This window comes from Tyto alba, unplaced genomic scaffold (genome assembly GCF_018691265.1).
Source record: "Tyto alba isolate M040663 unplaced genomic scaffold, T.alba_DEE_v4.0 Super-Scaffold_14, whole genome shotgun sequence".
NCBI classification, from domain to species: domain Eukaryota; kingdom Metazoa; phylum Chordata; class Aves; order Strigiformes; family Tytonidae; genus Tyto; species Tyto alba.
In genome coordinates this window covers 14,612,877-14,628,047 of record NW_024881276.1, presented here as the reverse complement: position 1 = coordinate 14,628,047, position 15,171 = coordinate 14,612,877, and the positions used below count along the sequence as shown (strand labels likewise).

Below are 15,171 nucleotides of genomic sequence, written 5' to 3'. Positions count from 1 at the left end.
GAAGTCACCCTTGCTTCTCACTGGGTAAAGGAGGTTTCTGAACAGTGTGTCCCAGGAAAACAGCACCACAGCAACACATTGCAGAGAGACAGACCATGCACATCTTCCTCCTCACAGTATCAGACCAGAAGGTCAGAGCTAAGGCTGCTGTCACATAGTTTGGTACAGAACCATGACTTTGAGGGGGCAAGGACACCATGTGGCAAATTCTGAAGCCTAGCAATAGCCTTTTGAACACAACTCTCCCTGAAAAATGGTTCAAAATACAGTCTTTGTAAAGAATAGACTAGATGAAATACATTACTGCTGCAGCTCTGAGCTATAAGCTTTTTGGACCAAAAGACAAATCCTTACTGATGAAGGCTGCAGAACCACAGAATTATAAAGTGAGGTTTTGACTCAGTGAGCAGCAGGCAGACAGACATCTGGATAAGCTCTGGATCATCATGACCACTAAAATTTTTGATGCCTGCTGCCAGGTACATCTGTAAAAAAGAGCATGGTTTCAAAAGCCAGCTGATTGCCAAAACAGTTAGTTGGATAGGAAGACATCTGTGGATCCATGTCACTGGCAGTTCCAGGAAACAAACTCCCCAAGACAACTGAGGACTGACCCTTTCTTTTTACTGTCTGCAAACAGGATTTCTACTGCAGTAAACTAAAGCAAAGCAATTCATTATTTTATATATGTCTCTTTTTTTTAAACCCATGAAATATCAGACATTAAAAATAAACAGATGTAAAATGCTGTAAACCTGCAACTCTGAATGAAATGCCACCAGGGCTTTAGTACACACCTCAATATTGCAAAAACTGCAGAAATCACAAAAATTAAATAGTCTTCAAATTAAAGTCTTTAGGGGAAATTCAATTATGTCAACAGACGTTAGAAGAATGGTTTTGTTCCTGAGATCAATTTCATGCATTCCTGCCCCTTGAGAATTCAAACACCAAATGCAATGTTTAAATTTTTTTTTTAGTTTGCAGACTCTAAAGTTTCTTCTGATAGGGGTCACAGACTCCTTGGTACCACATACTGGAGCTTAGTGATACATTTGCCACTTTTAGCTATCTTCTGTGGCCTTCTTTTAAATAACCCAGTGTCTGTGGACCAGAATCTGAAGGAGCTCATCCAAACCCCTGAGAGAAGGAATTCTCTAAAGCAACAACAGTGACACCCGTATGTGAATTGCTTTCAGAGGATGAGAATGAGGCCTGATACACAGCAGGGGAAAAAGAACAGATGAACTTGTGATAAGAGCTGAAAGAAGAAACCAAAATAACAGCACATTACCTTGCTCTTGTTTGATCCTCTCTCTTTCTGCATACCCAGCAGCAAGCATGTTAATTCTATTTAGCCATCTGAAATAATATTAAAAAAGGCAGTGATACTGATACAGCCTCTTAATTTTTGGGTGCATTTCTACAAAGATTTCTAACTAAAGTTAACAGCATCTGAAGGAGATTCAGGATAATGTTATTTTTCATATTAGACAGCTGTTTTCTTTGATACTTTTACTCACGGAGTCTCCGAAGATCTATGATTTTGCTGTTGAACAAATTGTTTTCACAGCAAAGGTTTTATTTCAAATGGAAAACTATGTATGATGTCAAACATCTGTAAAATAAAGGACTTAGATATAATGCCATCACACAAATACTCCTGCTGTTCTGATTTCTTAAGAATAAACACCACTTTTCAGAGATTTAAACAATATTTTAAGGTTGAATTGGCAATGTAGCAGAGGAACAGAGCAGAAACCAGCAATAAAAAGAACAGGTTCACTCCCAAACAGACAGTGAGGTTTAATTATGCCATTATGTGTTTTAGAGCTTACCTACACTGCCAAGTACAAAGAGAAGGAGGCATATCAGGATTCACTTTTGTGTTCATGTCAGAGAAGCAGAGAGAGAAAAGACAGTTGCCTCAATGCAGTTCACATCTAAGGCTTTAACCTCAACTTAGACTTCAAAAAATGCTTCCATAAGCTGCACAAATTGAAAAAAATCCACCCAAACTTGCTATTCTCTTCTAGCAGGGCTGTCATTGCCAAGCATACACTCAACCGCCTGTAGCAGTGCACTGCTTCAACCTGCTCTCTTCCCCCATGGGGCTCTCAGTGTGTTCATTATCTAAATTCTTACACTAAATCAAGTCCTTCATCAACAAGGCTTTAAATCACCATGACAATCTCCCGTGGTTGTCCATTCCATGGTAAACCTGGAATTATTTGCTCCAGTATCCCACAGTCAGGATTTGACAGGTCTGGTTTGCCAACCTACTGGCTTGCAATTTTACTGCTAGGGTATACCGAAGGACAACTGAAGTCAGGTTCACATTTTCTTCAGGAATGTGAAACCCCTGCTTCAGAAAACTGTGCATGGAAACAGGATGTAGTATTGCCTCAGCAGTGGATACGCCTTTGTATTCACTCCTGCATGCCAGCCTTCAAGACATTTCGGTTCAGGGTAAGCAGGCATCAGATCATAAAATACAGTTGCTTTCTTTGAAATTAACTCCTGTCACTGTCCTTCCACAAAACAGTGATTGCATATATGATATGTAAATCATGTTAATGGTCCATAAATCATTGTACATTGGAAAGAAAGCTAGAGATTTGCTCCTGAAGTGATTACAGAATACATCATGTTAGCATACAATCAAAATTTCTGCCAGAAGAATAGGGAAGCTGAAGAAGAGACTTAAAATTCCTGTTGTAATTGTTAGGAAGTGACATACACTTATAAAATAACTGGCACATCGGAACAGAAATCCAACAAATCATGTCTCAGACGATGATTTCACATCTTCACAGCAGAAAGGTGACCCACTACAAAGCCGTCTTTTAGGTTTACGTTCCTGACGTGTGAAGGCTTTGTTTGGGAAATAAAGCCCAGCTGCCTCGACAGCTCTGCCAGCCCAAATCAGAGGCACTGAGGGAGGAACCTCACCCAACGCATCCCAGCCCCGTGCTGCTGAGGGACCAGCAAAGGCCACAGACTTGTTTGTGTCCAAAGGGTAAAGCAACACAAGATGACAAGCGCCTGCACTGTCAAATCGCATGGAGAGTGGAGGTGGCCCTTTGCTTGCCTCTCGTCTATTTTAGATTTCACATTTCCAATTCAGCTCACAGCTTACCACTCCCCAGAAGAGCCAGCAGGGAACAGGCACCTACTGAACCCCTTTGGACAGGGCTGCTGACCACAAAGTATTAGATGATAAACCTAAAAAGGTTCTCCTGTTGGAAAACTTTATTCTGCTCTAAATATGAGATAGCATTTCATGTTAAGTGTGCATGAGAATGAAATAACCAGTTAAATTAACAAACACTTAATTGACAGTCAATTGATACTGCTTACAGCTATGGTAGATGACTGTTTCCAGAAAAATGTTGTTATCTGAAAAATATAATCTGATGAGAACCTGGGAAATATATACCAGTCTGAGAGAGAGACAGCAGACTGACTTCACATTTAGTGATTTTCTGCAGGTCATGATCTGTGTCATGGCTTGGAACATCACCTGCAGTGCCTGTGGGGTGAGTGAGACGGTACTGATGTGGTTTTAACAACCACAGCTTTTGAGCGGTTTGATAGTTTAGAAACTGAAAGAATGGTACTGCCGACTTCTTCATATTCTCTGATATGTGGCTCCTAAAGCATCTTCAGATATGGCTAGAATGGGTGTGGTTAGATAATTAATATTATTTTAATAAAGCGTGGCTTGAGTTATGCTTCATTGAAGTTAGAATCGTGTAAGAAATCTAACACGCTGGGCTTGTATCACAGGGAAATGTTAAGATCTCCAGCAGAATGGAAGAGGAGTAAACCATGCCCAATTTACAACACCCTGGGGACAAAAAGTTCCAAGAATAAGTTATACAATATTCCTTGCTATGAATATTAAAAGCCCTAGGATGTGGGAAGGTTTAAATCTTTCTTCCATGCGGTGTGCTGTGTCCTGGTAGCCACTGTAACTTTTAGACGGCAAGAGGCCAAGAAAATATTCCTTCCTTACTGCAAATGCAGCTTTAATTTTCTTGTGTGAATTATAAAATCTATTTGTTAGGTATGACAATAAATACAGTAGCACTGGTAGTTGCATCAGTCATCTAGGTTTTCTTGCTTTTTTTTTTTTTCTTTTTAGGAATAGCACATACATTTCTTGTCAGTATTTAATTAAAACAATTTTATGACACTTAGAACAGGATTAAAAAAAACCAAAACAATCTTTCTGTAGACCTGTAACTTCTGTAAAGAATGCATAGTACCGGCACGGCCACAGAAGAGTAGGAAACATTTTTCTATTTTATCTCACACTCAAGTAGATGCAATGCTTTTAGTCAAAGCAGGGTGTCAAATGGTCCTTAATCATAAAGCTCAAGGATACATGAACTTGTTATATGGGAATATGGATAACATACAGTGTCTGTAAGTACTCAACTGCAGTTTAACCAGAATGAAGAGGCCTGTAGACAATGCGGGAGAATTTTTAGGGGCCTTCTTCACTGTAATCTTCCACAGACTACTACTTCATGCACTACTACTACAAGCTGACTTGTCGTCTTTCCTCTTGATCATAGAGCTACACTAAGGAAGAAAACTCTTATAAATGTCAAGACTTAATGTCACAAAAAGAGAGAGAGGACAGCTCCGGTACAGCAAGTCAAGGCAGTTCTCAGACAAATATTCCACATGAAGTTACTGACTGTATTTCCCTTCCCAGAAGATATAATTTTGGCAGCTGTATATGTCATCACTTAAGAAAAGGACAGTTTGGAATAAAAAGGAAGGATAGAAGTATTTTCACTATTTAAGCTGGACAGCCCTGGAGAGGAAGCATCTACCTCTGAGTTGATGATATTGATCTTTGAGTAAAGAACAAATAGGTAGTCCATAAGGCAGCAGGCACAGTTACCACGGAAAATCGAAATAAAATTACATATAGTATCATCAAGCAGAAATATATGGAATGTCTTCTGCATCTGAATATTTTCTTGGAATGGGAATAACAATGAATTTCCAAGCAACATGTTTCTATGACTATACACTTGCACTAGGAAAACAGTACTTTGCATCAATAAAGGATATTCTGTCCTTCTCACCCAGATTAAACACATTATATGGGTAGAAAGAACACGTTTGCTGGTGCAGCCATGCAGATGAAAGGAACTTCAGATGCCACAACAATAAAGTTCAGTGATCATAGTTCTCCTGACTCCTTACCAGCATACTGGTGTGGCACAGTCATGAAAGTAATAAGAAAATTTGAATAGTGACAGTTACCCAAGACTAAAATATCCATTTTTTGTAAGCAGATACACACAAACAAAACATTTGTATCCTAGGTACATGTTTTTTTCTAAAAAAACAACTAAATCATTTTATAAAAGGGATGAAAGAATTGAACCATTTTGAACATTCATTTAGACTATGTCTTAACAGTTTTCTACTTTTGCTTCTTCTGGTTCAAGTATAAACAGAACCGAAATAACTGCATGAAATGTAATTAAAACATATGTCAGAAATCAAACAAAAAACCTGCAGAAATTGATCAAAACAGTCTTAATTTAACATAATAACTTGATTCTGTGTTTGACTTTTCTAGGCTACAAAATGCATTTAGACAGGAAGTATTTTATTATCTCTGCATTTGAATGATTGTTTTTCAATTACCCATTTTTTTTCCAATATACTGAGTTAATTCAATGTTTGTGAAAGTGAACTATTTTTTCTAATACATAAACAAAGAGAAAAAATATAATTATTTGGTAAGACTCTGATGGCAACTAAGGTGTAAGAATTTCAAGTAATTCCATATATCTTGACAGAGTTCCTTTAAATTTAAATGTGTATAACTTAGAATGAGTTTGACCAAATTTTAATTTAAATGAAATAATAAGCACTTATTTCAAAATATGATTAAAAGACTATTTGTGCTGGGAAGTTAAAAATCTTTTAGTTTTTGGCTTTTAGACCGTGTAATATATTTTTAAAGAACTGATGTATATTTGCTGCTGATTTCTGATTACTGAACAGTTATATAAATTTTTATCCTTAGAAACAAGGTGCCTTGTCATACTGACTGAGGACCTGCTGACAGAAATTATTTATCTTCTGCTGTATTTTAAGATATGCCGAATAGACCATGCCATTATTCTGTTTGCTGTGCAGTAAATTGCATTTTGAGTGACTGGCTTGACAGAATTATCAAGGAAAGGCAAGCCTAAAATTTTACAAACAAATAAAAGGGTTTTTAGTTTTCTAACTGAGGATAGACTTTTGAAGTGAGCCTTAGTCGTGCATGAACTTTTGAAAAAATGTTAACAGACATCTAATTCTAACTGAAAGCAAGCATGGTAAAGTATTGGCATACTCTTCCAGTCAAATATTATCAGTAAAGTACTGGCAGTACCCTGAAAGTGCTCTGCCAGGTAGCTGAGTCTAGTACACACAGGAGCGATTAAACCATGATTATAGCACTTACTAACAGTTTTACGGATGAGTTTTATCTCATTTTTCCTCTGTTTTAGAAGCAGTTTTGCTCAGCGAGGATGTCTACAGACATTATCTAAGATAGAACAATTCTCAGGTTGCAATAATAGATTTTTGTTTGTGTCCTTTGTCATATGATGAAAATGGTGCATTACTTTGAACTGAATTAATTTTATGTTGTGAAAATAAGTTAAATAACCCCCCAAATATTTGAACAGACATAAGATCTGTATTTTTAATTTACTATTCAAATGAATTAAGAGGAACTGTGTTTATTTTGTGCTGAAGTCTCGATCGTTTTTCTGAAACAAATGCACAAGTGGCCTAAAATAGATACGGTAAAACTCAATACTCAAAGAACTAAGACTTAAGTACTTGTTCTTTTTATGTTGCTGAAATTTTCCCCACTAAATTCAATACACTAAAATATCACTTCAACATGTAGGCTAAATTCACAGCAGTAGAGAGAACCTGCAACATTCCTTCCTTGTAATCTCCACCTCCTCTCCCAAGACTTTTCCAAGACTGGCAGAAGAAAGGTCAGTGACTGCTTTAAATCTTTCTCCAACTTCTTATTCCCTCCATACGCAGCCACACAGAAAACAATGCTACCCTGCACTTATTTTCTCAGCTATTAAACTCAATTTTTTAGATTAATACATAATTTACTATCACTGTGTTACTAATAGCTTAAATAAATGTCCTATTTAAGGAATCGTTCTTTGAACTTTGCTAGATTTTCTTACCTGTTCATATCATCTAGGTGTTCAGCAGCAAAATAAAAACTTTTGATCTTAGGATGGCAGGCTTTGAATGCACTGTAGAGGAAAAACATAATTATAAAAATGTAATGACACAACTAATTTTTTAAAAAATACAAGATAATATGGTCACCAAGGAATGAGATGAGTTTAGATTTCCTGAGCTGCTGGGTACCCTCAAACAATATATAAACATACAATTTTTAGGACTGTGCCAGATTTCACCAAGTAAAGTGCTCTTCAACTTCCACTTTATGAATAATGCTTGATTCATACATGCACAGATATTGTTCAATAATCACCTGCAGTGCACTATATTTGGATAAAGTTAACCAGTTAAGGATATAATTTTATGTAACAGATATTTTTCCTGATATATCTATAGGTGTCAATTTTTTATGAACAGAAAAGTGACTGAACAATTTATTTGATATAACGGGAAAAGTCTCAGTCCTTGTGATTTCTCATATCCCAATGACCTTGACATTACCTTTAGCTCTAATGACTGAGTTTCAAACAGAAAAAATGTGATGCACTAATTGACTTCAGAAAAGCTGTTATAAATTAACAATGTGTTCTTGAGGTCATTCTAAGCAATGGGCAATTATATCTCATCTTTCCTTTCCACCAAAGTAATCAACATGACTGGGCTGAGAGAATTACTGCATTTCATACATAATATGAAATAAATTACTAGAAAGAATTTTTAAACTATGTTGGATAAAGATTTATGGTGAAGTACTTGAAGATCCAGAAAATGCATCTGAAAGTAATTAATAATTCACAGTATAGAAAAATCATTTTTGGAAATAGCCTGAAGGTGTCTCTCAAAATAAGAGCAAAAAATGTGTTAATGGTCCCAAAGAAAATAAAGAAAACAAAAAACATGACACATGAAGAACATCATCATCATCATTTTACTGAGACACAATGGTTTCAAAAAAAAAATAATCTCCCACTCTCTAATCCATTGTGTCTCAGAAAAATGGTAATGATGTTTTTCGTGTGTATCATGCTTGCATTTTTCAATATGTATGTCTGTGTGTGTCCATATGTGTAAATATGTGAAAATAGGTTTTAAGAAACCAGGGATATGAAACTGATATCCAGGAAAGTTACTGCTAATGAAGGTAACGTAAAATTGAGACTAAAAGAAGTCCTCTAATGCATTACAGCATGACACAACATTATGCAAGTGAACGCAGATGTAAAGTGACATCTGCTCAGTTTAGAAAGACATCATCAAGTTACTGAGACCCAAAACCTGACTTCTTAAAATTGCTACAGCACCTGTTGTCTGGATTCTTAAGAGGTTTTTTCTTTATCTGCCACCCAAGTAAGGAAATTTAAAAGGCACATTTTATGTTCTACTATCCAGTAGATACCAAATCAAGTAAAAAATCAATTTAAGTAGGGTGCAATTCTGAGAAATTAGTTGACTTTATGCTGCTGCCCTAAGAAAAACAGAAAAAATCAAGCACTCCAGCAATGTAGCCCAAGGACACAGGACAGTAAGCCCAAGCTGATGTATCTTTATTTTTTTTTTAAATGCAGTTTTAATTTCTGCCCTTTGAGACCATCATGAAGAGTAGAATTCATCCTGAAGAGATCTGTAGACCAATTGATACAAGGTCAGTGTCTTCTTTAGTACTACAAATTATACCATTTTACTTTTGCATTTGCTTATCTGTACAAATTTCAGTGATTCCACAGTCCTGCTAAACTTAAAAGAACAGTAGAAAACATTAGAATGCAAGGCAAAAAGTTTTCAACAATAATGACTCTAAAAATACCTCAGTAGGAGTATGCACCTGTCACATTGCCACATATGCTTGAATTTGCATCTAAATAAAAAATGGATTTGTGCAATGGCACAAATCTGGACAGCAGCACACACAGCTTGGTGAGAATAAAAGTTATTCGAGACGTTTAGGTCATAACTCAAAAATATAGCAAATCGCTATCATTCTCTTTTTTCACTCTGTCTTGGGACTCTTACATTGTGTCAGCAAACTTTGAGATGATGCTAACTAACTTGTTGTTACATTAAAGATTTATGGCTGGCCATGAACCTGTGGGGACTTTTTTATTTGGATGATGTCTTTATTGTGCTTAGAGGTATCACACACACACACACACTCCAATTCCCAATAAACAAACAAAAGACCTTCCAAAAGTGAAAGGAAACAAAAAAAGAAAGGAGAACTAGGAAAATAAATGGTCAGAAGCAGCCAAGCGGCCTTCTTGCTCTTAATTTAATTTGCTCTAGTCAAACACTGTGATTCATGATAAAGCCATTGTAACAAAGTCCAATATGACACTGTTCTGAGGGAAAATCTTGCCCTTTGTTCCACTTGTTTCCATTGTATCACCACATTATTTTTGAGCATACTTACTATTTCTTGCGACATTCACTGGCTCTGTCAATTTTAAATTCAGGTAGACTGATGAATCCTTCTGCTTTTTCATCCTGCAAAGATAGTTATAGATGTTACTGTTGTTAAGGTGTCAGAGAAAAACCCCACCACACTGAAAAGTTAAAGATACTTTCACTTGCCTGCTTCTTACATAAGGAATACTAATGTATGCTCTGCTCTGACAAACCTCCCACAGAAGTCACCGGGACTTCTGAAAAAATAGTAAGACAGATCCCTTGGTGTAAAATACAATTTTAAATATCCAGTTTTCTCAAACAATTTCACAGCTGAACCAGCATTTGAAAAATATACAAAATGACCAAATATATTCTGACAATTAGTTATTTAGTTAATTTTGGGGAAAGATGGACTAATTAGTATGGAGAAATGCAGCCTACTGTAAGAAATATGGAAAAAAGCAATTTCAACGTGTGCTGTTTACCACCTTTACATGATATCACAGCTAAGAGGCATGACATCTCTTCAGCTACTTTCATCTCTACAATACTCAAGAGAGGACATCTGGCCTTCTTCCCCTCTCCTCTAAAGACTTGCACATAGTTTATTTTATTGGATATTCAATCTCCTCGACTTTTCACAATCTGAAAGCATTTATTTTAAGCCATTAATATATCAGTAACACAGAATCTCATATTTATTTGCTCATAACTTTGCATGAGAAATTAATACAGGATCATTAAAGTGAAGCTGCAGAAAACACAAATGTATATTAAGGAATTCCAAAGAATTACATCTTTTTCTCAGAATCTCCATGATTATACATCATTATTAAGTGGTTTTATATATATGCAGTCCATGTGACTATATCCTTTCTTAAAAATAAATAAAAGACACAAATCACTGTATAAAAGTGGAACTAGAGTTGTTCTGTGGAAGGTACAAGGTTGTAACAGGTTCTGCATTAGCAGGTATTTTAAATCAACAGGACACTGTTTAGAATAATCTTGCTATTTCTTTTTTGCATGGTTGCCTAAGGAAACAAAATTCTGGCAGGAGTGCTGGTTGCTTGTCTGTTCATGTGCCACTGAGGCTCCCCCCCACCAGCTTTTCAATCTATTGGTGATTGCAGACACTTTGGTGAGGGAGCTGAGGTCTCAAAAATTACTGAATCTCAGCAAGTCTCAGGGAAACTTGGGACAGCAGGGAGACCTCTCCACAGGAAAGTAAGGCACAACTCAGCAGTTCCATATGCTCCTTGGCCATGTCTCATGACCAGTCATCATCGTACTTGTAGATATTAATTACCATCCTGATGAAGACCCCATAGTAGACCTTGAGGAAGGAGGGTAGAGTGGAGGGAGTTAAGCTTACTGATCTGAAGCTGGATCGAGGCACAAATGGGATAACTCTGTGGGAAAACAGGCTTTGGCAACTCTGCTTATGAAACGATTTGCTTTCTGTCTACTCAGGGAAAAGCTGGGGACCACAATATCTTAAAAAGGTTATGTACAAATACTTGCACTGATTGAAATAACATGACCAGGACTGAGCGCATCCACATGCTGGCAGTGATTTTATCTCAGGATATTTTTTTGCCTCAGTCTTCACCAGCAAGTTCTCCAGCCCCACCGCCCAAGTCGCAGACAGCAAAATCAGGGATTGGGAGAATGAAGGACCACCCACGGTAGGAGAAGACCAGGTTTGAGAACATCTAAGGAACCTGAAGGTGTACAAGTCCACAGGACTTGATGAGATGCATCCATGGGTCCTGAGAGAACTGGTACATGAAGTGGCTAAGCCACCATCCATCATATTTGAGAAGTTGTGGCAGTCCAGTGAAGTTCCTGATGACTGGAAAAGGGGAAATGTAACCCTCATTTTTAAAAAGGAAAAAAGAAGGCCCAGGGACCTACAGGCCAGTCACTCTCACCTCTGTGCCTGGTAATATCACAGAGCAGATCCTCTTGGAAACTATGCTAGGGCATCTGGAAAATAAGGAGGTGATTGGCTTCACTAAGGGCAAATTGTGCCTGTCAAATTTGGTGGCCTTCTATAACAGGATTACAGAGCTGGTAGATCAAGGAAGAGCAACAGACATAATCTACCTGGACCTGTGCAAAGCATTTGACACTGTCCCACATGAAATCCTTGTCCCTAAATTGGAGAGACATGGATTTGATGGATGGACCACTTAGTGGATAAGGAATTGGCTGGATGGTCATACTCAAAGAGTTGAGGTCAACAGCTCAATGTCCAAGTGGAGACCAGTGACAAGTGGCATTCCTCAGGGGTCAGTATTGGGACTGTCGCTCTTTAACATCTTTGTCGGTGACATGGACAGTGGGATCAAGTGCACCCTCAGCAAGTTTGCCAACGACACCAAGCTGCTTGGTGCTGTTGACTCGCTGGAGGGAAAGGATGCCATCCAGAGGGACCTGGACAGGCTTGAGAGGTGGGCCCAGGCAAACCTCATGAAGTTCAACAAGGCCAACTGCAAGGTCCTGCGCATGGGTCAGGGCAATCCCAAGCAAAAATACAGGTTGGGCGATAAGTGGATTGAGCACAGCCCTGTGGAGAAGGACTTGGGGGTATTGGTTGATTGATGAGAAGTTTAACATGACACGGCAATATACAATTGCAGCCCAGAAAGCCAACCATATCCCAGGCTGCATAAAAAGCAGTTTGTGGGAGGGGATTCTCCCACTCTACCTCCACTCTTGTGAGACCCCACTTGGAGTATTGTGTCCAGCTCTGGGGCACCCAGTCCAGAGGAGGCCATGAACATAACTGGGGGGCTGAACCACCTCTCCTATGAAGACAGGCTGTTGCTCAGCTATTGGGGTTGCTCAGCCTGGAGGAGAGAAGGCTCTGGAAAGACCTTATTGTGGCTTTGCAGTACTTAAAGGGGCCTACAGTAAAGCCAGAGAGGGTCTTTTTACAAGGGTATGGAGTGATAGGATGAGGGGTAATGGATTTAAACCGGAAGAGGGTACATTTAGATTAGACGTAAGGAAGAATTTATTCACTGTGAGGGTGGTGAGGCCCTGGTACAGGTTGCCCAGAGAAGCTGTGGCTGCCCCCTCCCTGGAAGTGTTCAAGGCCAGGCTGGACGGGGCTTTGAGCAACCTGGTCTAGTGGAAAGTGGCCCTGCCCCTGGCAGGGAGGTAGGAACTAGATGATCTCTAATGTCCCTTCCAACCCAAGCCATTCTATGATTTTATTTACTAATGAGACTAATAGCGTTTAAAATTAAGGCTTCCTAGCTCACTGACAAAAAGCTTTTTTGCTAAAGCCGATATAAATAATTGCATACTAAATGCAGAACATGTTGCACTATCAAAGCTGTACACAACTCAGTTGGGCTGCTCCGGTGCTCTTAAGTTCAGCATATATGAGCACTGAAATCGTATCAAAAGCTACAAAGAAGGAACAACAGGAGAACACAACCAAGAAAACAAAAGCATCTTCCTTAATTGCCAGAGGTTTTGGTGATTTCACTAGCACAGGTAAACAAGGAACACCAGGCAGCATATAATTAAAGTTTACATTCCCATCACTAAGCTTGAGTGAAAGGATTAAATAACTACCTTTTCCCTTTCAAGAGTTTGAGGATAGATTTATTCTAAATCTGTGAGAGAAGAACACAAGTAAGTGCATATTTCTCCTTGTAGTACAAGGTTAACTTGAAGGATCGAATATCTCTGGACCTTAGTGGTAATTTAGTCAGGCACTTTATATTAATTTCAGTATGTTTATTTGGGTGAATAAAGTTATTCATATATATAAGCACTCAAAGCACTGGCTTCCCACTAAATCATAACAGCATTCGACAGGGCACTTGTTGAAACAATGAGCGCAGATGCTTACCTCTTCATTGATATACCAATATAGAGATGTATCCTTCAGGACAAACCAGTATTTTTTCCATTTCTGGGAGAAATAACTCTTGGCATCTTTCTTTTTCCAAAGCCAGCCTTCACAGTCCCCTCGACCAAGATCTTTACATGAGATCCGTCTTTTGCTTTTACCAGGAATAGGAGCTGAAAATGACAACGAGTTGATGTGAAAGAATGTGACTTGTCCATTAAAGGAACAAGACAGCTAGCCAGAAAGCACTATATATTTCTTTAAGAAAATGAATTAATCATTTCAACCTCGATTTGCCATGAATAAATTATTACAAACATTCTATTCTGACCACAAATTCTATGCATCATGGCTATTAAAAAACCTTTCTTTGCAGCTCCTTTTGTACCTAAACATTTCTTAAGGCCTTTGTACTTCTAAACCAAAGTAGGACAATTTATTATGATATAAATTACTTGATAGCTTAAGGAATGAACAAGGGCTGCAGTAAGGCATTACATGCACACAGCTGGAAAAACCAGTCCTGGCCCCAAAGAGGCTAGTATTCAAAAAAAAAAAAAAAAAAAAAAAAGACAGCAGCAGATATATGCAGGTAAAGGAGCACTGGGAAACTATGAGACATCAGTAATGGACTAACACCTTCTCAATATAATCAACTGAATTAAACATTGGATTGGAGCTACCAAGTTCTAGTTCCTCAGATACTGCAATACCATAAACATTAATGTTGGCAATTCCCTTCCTACCAATACATGAAAACAAATTTATTTTTTTACCTTTGTTCTTCTTTTTACTTTTCTGCTGTAGAGAAGACTGCTGAAATGTCTACAAAAAAATCACAATGGAAGAAGTGAAAATACAGTGATTATATTCAACCACGTCCTTATCATAAAAGAAGTGTAATGTTGCAAACACTGAAGTCATCACCAAGTAACCCCAGACAACAGACTACTACGCCTAAGAAAAAAGGCAATTTTAGTTCATCTGTTCATAAGGTTGTAAAGCAAATGCAGACAGTGAAACATCTTAAAATAGACCACAAATTAGTTTGCCAAAACAACTTAAGTTTCTCTCTAAAATGGTTGATCTTCTCTCATTCTGTTAATAAGGAAGGAATGTCTCCCTCTCCTTTGGTTAGTATGATGGCGAATCTACACAGCCTGTGCATATCTAATACATCATCTGATTAAGGTCTTCCTGACATAAATATACAAATTAACACACTGTCTAATGCAGGTGTAAATGCATTTATATGATGGTCTTCAGAACATCAGACAATTTGTTCAGAAATCAGCCTAATATTTTTAAAGACAGCAATAAAATTCTGCTAAATCACAACCAGAAAAAAGTCTCCCAAATAAATATTCTGAAATAGAAAACATTGGGTTTTTTACCAAGGTTTGACTGGAAGTATTTCCCTCCAGTTGATCCACTCCCATGAACCAATCCATTGCCTTGGCAATGACACAGAATGGAAATTATTCCTTTACTTAAGATCCTAGCTTATTAAAAATGGCAATACATAGTAACACATTTTATGGTCATTTCTGTTAAAAAACTTTGACTCAGATAATCACCATCGCTCTAGTGTATTAAAAAAATAATTCTTTAATTAATCACTCCAAAATTTAAAGACATGGTTTTCATTGTTTTGAATTTTAGTTTTCTAC

At 37.7% G+C, this 15,171-nt stretch overlaps 1 protein-coding gene across 9 annotated transcripts in view; it reads right to left on the bottom strand.

Annotated features, from left to right (window-relative positions):
• Positions 1–15,171, bottom strand: part of CNKSR2 (connector enhancer of kinase suppressor of Ras 2) — a 220,331-nt gene that overhangs the window by 48,788 nt on the left and 156,372 nt on the right. For all 9 annotated transcript variants that reach the window (XM_042788744.1, XM_042788745.1, XM_042788746.1 and 6 more), the window contains 5 exons: positions 14,278–14,326; positions 13,502–13,674; positions 9,653–9,726; positions 7,242–7,313; positions 1,295–1,362 (listed from right to left, as the gene is read on the bottom strand). In XM_042788744.1, coding sequence (XP_042644678.1) covers positions 1,295–1,362; positions 7,242–7,313; positions 9,653–9,726; positions 13,502–13,674; positions 14,278–14,326 — 436 coding nt within the window. The remainder of the gene's footprint in view (positions 1–1,294; positions 1,363–7,241; positions 7,314–9,652; positions 9,727–13,501; positions 13,675–14,277; positions 14,327–15,171) is intronic.